Genomic DNA, 13,328 nt, shown 5'->3' with positions numbered 1-13,328 from the left:
TGGCGTGGCTGCATCTTCCTTGCCCTCCAGACCTCACACCCCCACACCTGCTACCCCATCCTTCCAGAAGGCAGGGTGAGGCAGGATACTTGGGAATCCTTCTGCCCACTCCCTGCCCCATCCCCCATTTGAATTCTCTTCCTGGTGTTTATGTTCCTTGTTTACATTTTCACTTCCCCTTTTCCCTCTCCGGACGGGGTTAATGCAATAGCCACTACTACAGTGAAAACTGAATGACACGAAACGTTCAGTGCCTCCGTCCACCAGCCACACTTCCCTGTGCTCACTAGCCACGTGTGGCTAATGGCTGCAGAACTGAGCCACGTGGTCGGTAAAATTTCCATCACCACGAAGAGTCCTAGAGTGTTTGCTCCCCAAGCTGAACTGTGTGCGGCTCCTGCCGTGCCTGCAGCCCTGGGTGCCCAGTCCCGCGCCCAGGAGGCCCTGGGATGTTCCGGGGTGCCGGGCGAACGGGTCAGTGGTGGGAGAGCACACTGTGATGGACACTGCTATGTGAACCCCAACATGGTAACCCTGGGGAGCCCCCCGTTCTGTTTGGAGAAAGCCCATACCCCACCTGTGAGGAACTGCAGTCATTTGCTCAAGAGTAGAGAGGCGGCCGCAGTGTAGACGGTCATTGGCGCCTGGGAGCTCAGCTCCCACCCTGCGCCCGCCAGCTGGATGACCGCTTTGGACCTTAGTATCCGCCTCTGGAAAATGGGCACACCGCTCCTGTCCTGCACATCTCCCAGCCGTCACGAGGCTTCCGTCAGACCGGAGCAGGGGTACGTGTGCTTTAGATGGTCCAAAGCAGCGTTTCTCCAAGTGCGGCCCCTGGACCAGCAGCAGCTGCATCACCTGCATACTTGCTGGAAATGCAGTTTAGGGGCTCACCTCCGGGTGGGGGGTGCGGTGAGCCCAGCCGGGGGTGCGGATGCCTGCCCAGTTTGGTGGCTGCCGCTCCAGGCTTCGTTTCACACATCCCGTGGCGTGGATGTGAATTTCCTTTCAGGGAGGCGTGAGCCCCTTGTGGGGGGGCAGACGGATTCAGCCCTTCAGAAAGGGATCGCTCCTGCGAACAGGCCCTCGCTCCTGCCCCTTCCCCTTGCCCAGAACTGTTAACAATAGGACAGCAGTAGTAGTGGCCGGTGATGCCTGTCTGTGCGTGCCGTGGCCCAGGCATGGGGTTCAGTGGTTTACGTTCACTCATTGACTCATGTAATCCTCGGGACGAGGCTGTGGAAGAGCATCACCATCCCCTTGTGCTGCTGAGGAAATGGCAGAGAGAGGCTTAGGGACTGGCCTGGGTCGCATAGCTGGGAAGTGGTAGCACCGGGCCCTGGAGCCCACACCGTGTGCCACCCCCCCCCACCCCTGTAAAGAGTGGAGGGACCCCAGCGCTCTCCCTGCCACTGCCCATCTCGCTAAAATGAAGAGACAGCAGCAGGGGCAGAGCCAGACAAGAGCTAATGTGGACCGACATCAGCAGCCTGCCCGCTCCTGGTGTGGAGTCGTCCGCAGCACTGGCGGGGGGCCGGGAGCTGCTGGGGCACTCGGCCTTCACCCCGGGGCAGGACCCACGTGGGCAGGACGGCAAGCCTGCACTGGAAACCGAAGGGCCAGCCCTCCCATCCCGCTGCTTGTATCCACAGTGGCCCCCGCCCTGTGTGTCTGCATCTCCTTCACCCTCAAAGCCGTGCCCCCTGTGGAGCGCCCCCATGGGCCAGCACTGGGCTCTATGGCGCTACCCCCTCCCGTCCTCACACAGCCCCACTATATCCGGGTGGGAACTGAGGCTCGGGGCTGCAAGGGCCGGACCCCAGCCAGGTTAGCCTGTCAAGCCCGCGTCCTAACCACAGCCCCATCCAGCTTCCTGCTTGTCTCACGGGAGGAGACAGACCATGCCCCTGCCTCACCCTGAAGCCCCCAGAACCCACTGCCATCCTCCCAGGAGGGGCGCAGCTCATGCTGGCTTCTCTCTCCACAGGCCAGAAGCATCTGTGTGTCACCAGCCTCCTGATCTGCCAGGGTCTGCTCTGGGTAGGCACTGACCAGGGTGTCATCGTCTTGTTGCCTGTGCCTCGGCTGGAAGGCATCCCCAAGATCACAGGTGAGGCTCCAGAACTGGTCAGCTGCAGATGGCCGGGGAGGGGGAGCCTTGTGCCCAGAGGTTTACGCTCTCTTCTGACGTGGGGATCATTCTCCAGTGTCCCCTGTCATCACAGGAGGCCCTGTGGCATAGTGGAGTTATGTCACCCCACCCCAAGGTCTCCTAGCTGCTCTCTGGGTCTCAGTTTTCCAATCTGGCCAATAGGCACAATAGCGTGTGTGGGTCAAGTGGCTTCAGGATTGGTGGAGGCCCCTGACTAATGGCTGGGCCCCTCCTGTTCCCTCCCCATAGCAGCTTCAAAATGTCCAGGTTCCAGAGACCGACATAACAAGGCTCCTGGGGACGGGGTCTGCATGCAGATGTGTTCCTACGGAGCAGCAGGAGGTCTGCCCTGATGGGTGGTGCTAGGGCCAGGAGAACAAGGGCGGGATCGGGGAGGACCCAGAACCCTGGGCCCCTCTCTGCCTCTGCCCCGAGAGTGATGAGCAAGGGGTCTCCTCCAGCTGCAGGGCTGGGGTGGGCAGGGTGGGAGGGGAAAGCCCTGGGGAGGTCCCGCCCAGCCAGAACAGGAGCATCCCCTCTTCCTAAATCCCAAAGTCCCCTGTTTTCATCACACAGGTCATTTGGTTCCCCATGGTGTTGGTCCTTGGGTGGTAGGGAGGCATCAGGCAGAGACCATGTCCCCCAGTGCTGACTGTCTGCTGGAGGCGGCCAAGGTCCGGCTTGTGGGGGGGCAGGTGCTAGGAGAGCGGGTGTTCTGGTACCTCGGGGCCCAGAGACCGGGGAGCTGGGCAGGCTGTGGGCGGAGTCAAGAAGGATGTGCTGTGGAGGAGCCCGAATTGGGCTTTAGGGGATGGGGTATAGCATCAGGTGGCTGGGGAAGGTTCTGCGGGCAAGGTCAATGGCTCGAGCGAGGGCGCGCAGACGTGCAGCTGGTGTAGGCAGGGGCCGTGGGCGCTGTCACACTGACGGTCCCCCCAGTGGTTCATAAGGTCACTCCTGTTCCCTGTCCCACCCCTGCACAGCAAGTAGCCCTAGAGTGTGGGAGAGCCCTTCTCCAGACCCAAGGCCTTCTGGAACGTTCTGACAAATGTTCCAAAACAATAACCACCAGCCAGAAAGTTCTCTGAGAGAGGTGGGGTGCCTCCTATCAAGCCCTGGGTCTTTGGGCCCCTTCTCCCCGTTCCTTTCATCCAGGGAAAGGCATGGTCTCGCTCAACGGTCACTGCGGGCCTGTGGCCTTCCTGGCCGTGGCTACCAGCATCTTGGCCCCTGACATCCTGCGGAGCGACCAGGAGGAGGCCGAGGGGCCACAGGCAGAGGAGGACAAGCCGGATGGGCCAGCGCCCGAGCCCACACCCACACCGGCGAGCCACGTGGGCCGAGAGCTGACCCGCAAGAAGGGCGTCCTCCTGCAGTACCGCCTGCGCTCCACCGCACACCTGCCGGGCCCGCTGCTGTCCGTGCGGGAGCCGGCGCCGGCCGACGCCTCGGCCCTGGAGCACAGCGAGGAGGACGGCTCCATCTACGAGATGGCCGACGACCCCGATGTCTGGGTGCGCAGCCGGCCCTGCACCCGCGACGCCCACCGCAAGGAGATCTGCTCCGTGGCCATCATCTCGGGGGGGCAGGGCTACCGTAACTTCGGCAGCACCCCTCCGGGGGGCAGCGGGAGGCCGGCCCCGTGCGGGGAGACGGACAGCGCCCTCCTCATCTGGCAGGTGCCCTTGACGCTATAGCCCTTGGCCGGGCGGGCACATGGCCACAGGCTGCAGGGGACTCTGGGCTGCTGGAGGCCCCTCCTGCCTTCTGGGCCCCCCTGCCGGCAGGACCGGGTAGACTCGCCTTCCAGGGACAGCAAGGATGGGCCTCCGTCTCCTGGAACTACCTTGGCAGAGGAGAATTTCTTCCTTTTTTTTAAAAAAAGAATATTTCAGAGTGTTCAGGGAAGGAGTCTGGGTTTGGGGAGAGGATCCCTCTGGAGGAAATGGCCTTCTTTTTAAAAGCAAAAAAAAAAAAAAAAAGAAAGAAAAAACACAAAACCTCGAGACTGCCTGGCAAGGCCAGCCCCTTTCATGCGGTCGAGTGGGGCTCCGGGAAGGGCGTGCGCGCGGGAGTGTCTGTGAGCGCGTGGGCTGCTGTGTGGACATGTATAAATACGTACATACATACGGTGTATAATATGTGTATAAATGAGGTCTGTACATATTGGAGCTCTGGGAGATGCTGGAATAAAAGACGAGAATAACGTGAGCTCTTGGGTTGACTTTCTGTCTTCTGAGATGTGATGGGGAAGCGACAGCTGTCCGGCGACGGGTCTGTTCAGGAAGCGGGAGCACCAGGGAGACCTCACCCAGCGGCACAGGCCCTAGAAGGAGCTGTGTGACGCCCTTGCCTTTGGCCACCTGTCGTTTTCTACTTTTGTAATTAAAGAAAAGGAAATGAAGTCACAGATTCGGTTCCTGATCCCACAGGTGCTTCTCCAGTGTGTCTCGAAGAGCCCCAGCCACGAGCTGCGTGCCAGCCATCCTGGACAATACAGACCTGTTTCCATCATCCCGGAAAGTTCTGTTTTATCAAGAAGAGGCTCGGAAGCTTCTTTTCTGAATAGTTTTTGGGGAGAAGGCTGTCCCCCTCCCCCGCGCTCTGGATGGGAGTGGAGGCAGGTGGCCTTGGCACCTGTCCCTGCTTCCCTGGGAGGGAAGACATCGGAAGGGCTTCCTCACAGGGAGGATGGGGGTCGGGGGCTATTGCTTTGGGCGACGGGATGAGGTAGGGAGGGGGCTGGGAGAGGAGGGGGTGAGTTCCAGACGGTGGTGGCAGAGCCCAGGCTGTGGGAGGGGCGCTTGGGGCCCTGGCTTCCTTCTGCTGGCTCAGTCTCCATCCTTAGATTTCTAGAGCTTCCTTCCGGGGTGGGGTGGGGGGACAAAGCCAATACCCACCACCCAAAAGGGAAGTATTTTCTCCAACCTCCCACCTACCACCTGGCTGGCATCTGTCCCCTCGTCTGTCCACCCACCACCCGCCCACCTGTGGGGCCTCCCTTTCACGCTCACTGGCAGCGGCACCAGGTGGCGGGGTGGGGGGAATCAGAGATCAGCGGGGATGGGAGGCAGCCCTGTCAATGGGACCCAGCTGGGCAGCTCCATGGGCTTCCATGGACGCTCTGGGAACTCGGGGGAGAGCCACCATGGAGGGGGAGGCCACTTCAGCCAGGTCCTAACCCTCTGGTGGGGTCTTGTCCACTAGAGAAGCCACGCCCTCATTCCTGTCTTTCACAAAGCCCCTGGGCTCCCGTTCTCCTCAGGCACCCTATTAGCCGAGCCGAGGGCAGGCGTCAGGGCCAGAGGCTAAGGGCTTGGAGGAGGTCAAGGGTGCTGCAGAGGAAGGGGAAGGGCCTCCAGGAGGGAACAGCCTATGCCAAGGTGGGCTGTGCAGGGGCTGATTTATTCCCATAAGCAAGCAGTCCGGCATGGGTCCCCTGGGAGAGGAGCAGGGAGCTGTGTCCGGGTGGTGGGGGGAACCACAGCTCTGGACGCTGAGCCTTCAGGACCTGGACATTCTGTTCCGGGTGTGCCCATCTTCTCTGAACATCAGTTCCCCTTTTAGTATCCAAGGGAGACTCACCAGTGTCCTGCCTGCTGCTTGTGGGAGAAGAACGAACGTGCCTTGATCCCCTAAGTCAAATGCTGGTTGAGACTTTTCCTAGAACAGTCACCGGGAAGTTGCAGCCACTTGGGGCACCGAGCGAGCCTGGGGGCTGGGATCTGGCAGGTCTGCATCCATAGAAGGCCTGCCATGTATCTTCCAGCGCGTCCCTTCACCACCAGGCCTCAGTCTCCTCATCTCTATAATGGGGATGACGACACCTCAGTGAACTGCTGAGGACAAGTGGCAAACCTCCTCATAGCCTGTTTCAAATGACTTAGGCAGACTGTCCTGGCAAGAGGTTCCCCCTTGTGTGCAGGAACGGGTGTCTGGGAACTCTGCGGGTCTCTTAGATCCTAGACCTACAGATCGCTCAGCTGAAGGGGACCCGGGAAACCCGTCACCGAGAAACTGGCAGACTTAGCGACGATCATGAAATTATCATATCCGTCAACGGTCCCTCTCCCGATTCTCTGCCAGCAGAGCGAGGGGGTGTCGGAAAGGGCTCCGTAGAGTGAAAACGCGTGGAGGACCTGCCTGGCACGGGAGGGAAGCCTTTGCTTTAAGTATTGATTAGAGAATCAGTAGCCGTGGCACTTTGGGCGGGATCATTCATCCCCACGGCTGCTCCCCTGCCGTGCTCCCCTCGTTCTGCAGGTGGGGGACCCAGGGCTCATTCACTCAAGTAACTCCCTGAGGAAGCATCAGGGCCAGACTCTTCCCACCCAGGCCACTCCGCCTCCAAGAGCAAAACTTCGGAGAAAGATGGACCAGAGTTCCCAGTATGCTGTCCCCACTTACTGGCCGTGTGATGTCAGGCAAAACCACCTTAACTTCTCTGTGTCTAAGGACAGAACAACAGTCTAGGCCATGGGAACTGAGTGCCAGTCTTTCGGCATTTATGGAAAGCCTGCTTTGTGCCCCGGGTAGACTGTGCTCTGGAGAGGGAACACCGAGGAGGGGAGGGAGAAATGTCGGGGAGGGAGCTGAAGATGTGGAGCGTGGTGTCCGGGAAGGCCACACTGAGGAGGTGACTTCTGAGCCAAGACCTGAAGGAGGAGCAGACATCAGGCCATAGAATGTTCTGGACAGAGGGAACAGCTTGTGTGAGGTGCTGAGGCAGGAACTGGGGTTGTGGGAGTGGGGGATGGTCATGAGTTCTGGGTTGGGTCACAGAGGGACTTTGCCTTTTCCTTGTTGACGTGGGAGGTCGTCGGAAGCTCTTGAGCAGAAGAGTGATACCACCCAACAATTCTTGTGGCTGCTAAGTGGAGGCTAATCTGCAGGGGGCAAGGGTAGAATTGTGGGAGCCAGAAGACCACCGAGGAAGCCGTTGCAATGTCCTGGGGCACGCTGCGGCTGGCGGGGCCAAGGCAGCCACGGCGGGTGTGCTGGATTCTGACGGTAGGCTCCATAGGTTTTGCGGATGGGTGGGCGGGGAAGTAGAGAAGCAGAGTCAAGGTTGACCCCAGGTGTCTGGCGCTGAGCGACTAGAAGGACAGAGTTGCCGTTTCCTGGGGCTGGAGGTGGGGGAGATTGGGAATTGGGTTTGGGGCGTGTTATACCGAGTTGCTGCTGATCATTTCGTGCAGATAGGACAGTGACTATGAGTTTGGAGCTCGAGGGGGAGAGTCCAGGTGAGAGAGAGGTGTGAGCCGGGCCAGATCTCCAGGGAGCAGAGGAGGCCAGGGCTTAACGTCCTGGAAGCCGAGTGGAGGGTGTTGGAAGGAGGAGGGAGCCATCTTCTGGGTCTGGTGCTATGGACAGAACTGACCTTGGGAGCAGCAGGGGCCTGGGTGTGGTCCGAGGCCAAGGTGGGCTCTGTGCCTTTGTCCCCTGCCCCTTGCCAGAGAGGAAAAGCGCCTTTTCTTCACCCCAATGAACAGGCACAGTGGGGACCTGTGGAGAGGAGGCAGGTGCTCCCGACCCACCTTCCAGCTGGGATTCTGCACAGCTGCCCATGGGGACTCGGGCTGAGGGCAGGTGGCTCGCCCTCCACCTGTGGGGAACCCAGTCGCCGCGCCCTCCTGCCGCCCTCCCACACCCCCAAGCCCCAGAACTCTCACCAGCTAGGGCATCTCAGACCCGCAGGCCCAGCCTTCCTCTGCCCTGCTCTCCCTCCCTGGGGGCCATGCAGGGAACACCACACCCTGCCCATAGTGCTCTGCCCCCGTCAGGATTCCCGACTTTCTCCTGGACTGGTGAGGGCTTCAGATGTGGGGTGGGGGCGCCATTTTCCGGCCCAGGAGCCCCGGTAGTCCTCAGGCCTGTCCCTTCAAGTCTGTCCTGTTACCGACTCGCTGCGGAAACTGGGATTTCTTGCCTGGGAGAGTGGCTCAGCAGCCCACGGGCATCTCTGTGCTCAGACACTCTTGCTTCGTAAAAGGAAGCGGCTTGGCCTGTGTTCCCCCAGAAGCTGATCTGGAGACAAGGATTTTGATTCAAATCATTTATTAGGGAGGTGAGGCCAGGGCCTGGCAGGAGGGGATGTGTGTGGGACAGGGAAGTGAAGGGAGCCAGAACAGGGCATGCTGTGTGTGGGCCACCTGTGGAGGGAAAGACAGTAGAGGGCATGCCTCTGAGTCACCCCAGCTGCAGGGTGAGGACACGGCTCCGTGTCCCGCAGCTGCCGTCAGGATGTCCCCAGTGGAGGCTTCAGCGTGAAGCACTAGCTCCTGTCTCTCCAGTCTGCCTCCTGGCTCAGCTAAAGAGAGAGTCCCTGTGGCTCCCGGGCCATCGTGCACTGCCAGAGGGGTACACGGGGGAGCTGGCTTTTAGGACTTTAAAATGTTTTCTTCTGGGGCACCTGGGTGGCTCAGTGGTTTAAAGCCTCTGCCTTCGGCTCAGATCATGATCTCAGGGTCCTGGAATCAAGCCCCGCTTGGGCTCTCTGCTCAGCAGGGAGCCTGCTTCCCCCTCTCCTCTCTCTGCCTGCCTCTCTGCCTACTTGTGATATCTGTCTGTCAAATAAATAAATAAAATCTTTAAAAAAAAAATGTTTTCTTCTCCAGCAAAGCCAGGCTTCGAGGGGATAGAGTCATGCTACGGACAGAAAAACATGACATTTAGAACTCAACGCTGGTTGTCTGTTCTAGGCTGTACTCCCTGTCTCAGCCCGCTTAGGCTGCTGTAACAAATTACCAGGGGCTGGGACAATTTGTTTCTCCCAGGTCTGCAAGCGGGGGAGTCCAAAATCAAGGTGGTGGCTGATTTCGCATCTGGTGAGAGCCCTCCTCCTGGCTTGCAGATGCCTACCTTCTTGCTGTGTCCTCCCCTAAGGGAGAGAGAGGAAGCTCTGGTCTCTCTTCCCTTTCTTCCAAGGGCGCGGATCCCATCACAGGGATCCCCCTCATGACCTCATCACCCTCCAAAGGCCCGACGTCCAAATACCTTCACAGCGGGGGCGGGGGTGTTAGGACTTCCACACATGAACTTTGGGTGGGAGGGAGGGTGCAGACGGTGGGGGTGGGGTCTGCAACTCGCAGGGAGCTCCAGTTCTGGAAGGGACAGGCTGGCCTGGCTTGTTTCCAAACCCTGGACCCAATAGGAGAGCCCAGCTGTCCCTCCCTGGGCCCAGATCAATTGTCAGGCTTCTGGGGACAGGCTTTTTGCCCTGTCCAAGAGGGACTAGTCCTTCTGCTACCCACAGGATTTGTGTGACTGCTGTCTGGCCCCCAGCCCTGTGAAAGCCGATACACACATTTACAGGATAAGGACCTGTGTCCCTGTTCTGTGGTGGTCACAGCCTCTGCAGCCTGTCTTCTGTGGGCCTGATACCTGCTTTCTTTGGATTGCAAAGCTTGTGCATATGTGTTCACATGGGTGGTGGTCACACGGGATAGAACCTGAGCTTCTGCGACACACCATGGGGTATTAATAGCACTGGACGTGCTAGTCTGATGGGTGAGACAGAGCCACTAACCTGCGACGTTCCAAGTCTGATGGGGGAGAGGTCCCAGTTCTCAGGGAACTCCCAGTCTGACTGAGGACTCAAAGTTCCCATCACCTAGGCTGATAAGGACGCTGCTAGTCTGATGGGGGAGATCCAGCCCTCCTCTCACAGTCTGATGGAGAAGACATAGTGTCTGCTTAGAGACCCTGGTCTGATTGGGGAGATACATTCCTGTCTTCAGAGGGCTCCCCAGTCAGATGGTGGAGACTCCCAGGCTGAAGTGGGAGATAAGTCCTTTGCCCTTGGCGAGCTCCAGTCCAAGAGGGGAGACAGGACCCTCCACCGTGAAGAGACCTAATAATGAGGCACACAACAGAAACTTTTTAAAACAATGCCGACCTAATTACAGCGCTGCTGAACCACTCAAACTCCTCATTTACACATTCCTGGGGAAATGGCAAATAGCAAGAATGTGTAAATTGAGAAAAATTAATATAATTACCCGAGCTATTTCTTGTCATCTTTTCATATCAACAGAAACCACAAACCTTTCCTGGTAAGAAGTGTGGCCATTACAGACTCTCTCCTGGAGGCAGACAGCTGGTTCCCCCTCCGCAGGGAACAGGTGCTTACAGGTGCCCGGTACATCTGCAAGCCAGCCCCGCCAAGTGCGCCGGGGAGCATGGTGGAGAGGGCTCTGGGCCTGGAATCAGGAGACATGGTTCGAGTTTTGGCTCTGCCACTGGTTTGCATGGGATCGATGGGTCCCTGCACCTCTGGGAGCTGAAGTCCTGGCTGATACTAGTCCAAGCGTACTAATCCCTCTATTGGGTCCGGGCCCCGTGTCAACGGCTTTGTACCCTTGATCCCAGTGAATCATCACAACCTTGCCCAGAGGGCTTCTTTATTACCTTTGCTTTACAGACAAGGAAACCGAGGCTCGGGGAGGGGAAGTCACATGCCAAGGGTCACACAACATAGAAGAGGACCCCAGGATAACAGCCTCAGTACCCATACCCTTGACCCTGCACTATCTGCCCCCCATCCTCAGTGGTAGATCAGGGCCCGTTTCCTGGCCCTGCCTCTCCACTCTGTCCCCTGAGGATGCTGTGTGAAGATAGGTACACGTATGCCAATCCAAGCTACTGTTAGCAAACCCTTGGCCTTGGTGTGCTCTTTGGGACGTGGGGGTATTAAAAGCATTGTGTGAATGGGCTGTTTTGAGGATAAAAGTAGTTAATTCATATAAAAAATCAGAGCAGCTCCTGGCCCATGGTTTCTGGATCCGAGATGCTCCTCTTCAGAGTCGTAAATGCCCAGGCATGCAGAGAAGCCTTTCGTACCTTCTTTAGAGACACATAGCTGTTTCCACCAGCTTGGAGAACCCAGGAATTTGTGCAGAAACTTCTATCTTTTCTATTGGCTTAGGGCACACAAATGCCAATACAGCTCATCAAGCTCTTTTAGAAAATAATAGCAAAGGGCCATACACACTTTACTGAGAAATAGGCATCTCATTGTGGGCCGTTTAGTTGGTCCAGAACGACCATGGACGTTCGCAGAAATGTGCTTTAGTTTGAGCCACTGGTCCTTCAGCAAGTGTCTGCTGCTGGCTGCTGGGTACCGGCTTCCCTGGGCGGGGGCTGGAGCCCTGTGGCCTGTGCAGCGAATGCGTGGACACGGTCCCTGCCTTCCTGGAGCTGAGCGCCCAGCCTCACGGGAACAGAGTTCTTAAAAGATGAGGTTGCACGGGGCGTCTGGGCTGCTCAGTGAGTTAAGTGTCTGACTCTTGCTTTTGGCTCAGGTCATGATCTCAGGGTCCGGGGATCGATCCCCGTATCAGTCTCCGTGCTTAGCGGGGAGTCTGCTTAAGATTCTCTCTCTCGGGAGCCTGGGTGGCTCAGTTGGTTAAGCAACTGCCTTCAGCTCAAGTTATGATCCTGGAGTCCAAGGATCGAGTCCCACATTGGTGGGGGGGGGGGGGTCCCTGCTCAGCAGGGAGTCTGCTTCTCCCTCTGACCTTCTTCCCTCTCATGCTCTCTCTCTCACATAAATAAAATCTTAAAAAAGAGATTCTCTCTCTCCCTCTGCTCCTCCCCTTCCTTGCATGCTCACTCTTTTGCTCTCTCTGACAATTAATAAATAAATCTTAAAAAAAAAAAAGATGAGGTTCCTGCAGGTCCAATATGTAGGGAAGAGAAAACTGGTTTTTGAGGGTCTCACAGATGTGGAGTCTCTCACTCAGTGGCCTCCATTTCTTTAGCTGTAATACTAACACTCCTTGATCCCAGGATGTGTGTAAAGTGCTCAGCCCAGGGTCTGCTCACACAGTGTGAGCACTTTTTTTTAAGAGACAGAGAGAGTGAGTGGAGGGGAGGGGCAGAGGGAGAGGGAGAGAGAAAGACTCTGAAGCAGGCTCCACGCTCAGTGCAGAACCTGATGTGGGGCTCGATCCCATGACCTGAGATCATGACCTGAGCTGAAATCAAGAGTCAGACGCTTAACCGACGGAGCCCCCCAGGCACCCCCAGTGTGAGCTCTTTCGAATAGTGATGACATTGCCATGAGGCCTGACCAGCAGGGAGCAGGTGGCTTTAGGTGGACGGGGCCGGCAGGGGAGCGTCCCCTCCCAGGGCCCCATCTTGGGGGAAGGGAGATTCGGGGGGGCTCAGCTACAGGGGAACTGGCTGGTCTCCGTGGAGGCCTCCATGGAGCACTGCCCTCGGGAGCAGCTAGAGAAGGTCACCTTGCTGCAAGTACGGCTGGGCCCACGTGATACCGGCCGTCCCACCGTGGTGATGACTCCCCACAGCCTAGTGCTGTTGGTCTCTCTACTCGGCTCAGAGGTAGACGTGGAAGGACGAAAAACTAATATCTTCACACACACGGCCCAAGTTCTATGAAAACCGTTGACCTCCCTCAGAAGGTAAGGGTGATTGAAAGGCCCAGCTTTAAAACGGAAAACAAAACCACAACCGCACACTGGCACCACCGTGAAGCTAGACTGTGCTGGCAAACCCAGCCTGGGGGATCCTGGTTGCAAGGGTTGGGGTGCCCGTGGCCAAGGTGGCCAGAGACCCCTGAGCGCCATTCCAGAAGGTATCCTGAGTTCTTTCTAGCCTGAACCTAACTCAGACACGATGGACATGACGCCATCTTCTTTCCCTGTTGTTTCTGTTAAATGAGGTGACCAGGCCCTTTTCTTTGGCAAATCCGGGGATGTACATTTGCATGCTGTTTTGCATAATCAGGGAATCATTTGCATCCATTTGCATGTTTCTCAGGATGTGAGATTCAAGGGCCCCAAACTCAATGTGTGTAAAATGAAATAAGTATGTTGAGACCGGCTGTTCAACTCCTACAAGCTGGCCTGAACCGCACAGGCTGGGACGAAGGAGCTCAGACAGCCGCCGGTCTCTGGGCGCTGGTCAGGCCAAGGAAGGCCTAGGGCTTGCTCTCCAGGGATGCTTGGGAGGGAGGTGGAAGGAGACCAAAGAAGCTAAAGGAGATGACACTGTAGGGCAGAGTGTCCTCATGGTCCTGGAGCAGCCCCTTGAACAGGTGCATGCAAAGGGGAGTGACGGAAACCCTTCAGCCTTGTCCGCATGATCCAGCAGCTTCTATGTGCCAGGCACTGTGCTAGACTTCTCTCACAGGTTGGCCCATTTTCTCCTTAGA

General features: G+C 57.7%; 1 protein-coding gene across 5 annotated transcripts in view; it reads left to right on the top strand.

The window, feature by feature from the left end:
* Positions 1 to 4,352, top strand: part of LOC111154660 (Rho guanine nucleotide exchange factor 10 like) — a 101,421-nt gene extending 97,069 nt beyond the window's left edge. For all 5 annotated transcript variants that reach the window (XM_022514451.1, XM_022514450.1, XM_022514448.1 and 2 more), the window contains 2 exons: positions 1,988 to 2,110; positions 3,308 to 4,352. In XM_022514451.1, the coding sequence (XP_022370159.1) occupies positions 1,988 to 2,110; positions 3,308 to 3,849 (665 nt within the window). In that variant the 3' untranslated portion in view covers positions 3,850 to 4,352. The remainder of the gene's footprint in view (positions 1 to 1,987; positions 2,111 to 3,307) is intronic.
* Positions 4,353 to 13,328: the final 8,976 nt, after the last annotated feature.

This window comes from Enhydra lutris, unplaced genomic scaffold (genome assembly GCF_002288905.1).
Source record: "Enhydra lutris kenyoni isolate GAN:26980312 unplaced genomic scaffold, ASM228890v2 scaffoldscaffold38, whole genome shotgun sequence".
Lineage (NCBI taxonomy): Eukaryota > Metazoa > Chordata > Mammalia > Carnivora > Mustelidae > Enhydra > Enhydra lutris.
The sequence above is the reverse complement of the archived record's forward strand: the minus strand, read 5'-3'. Positions and strand labels throughout refer to the sequence as shown.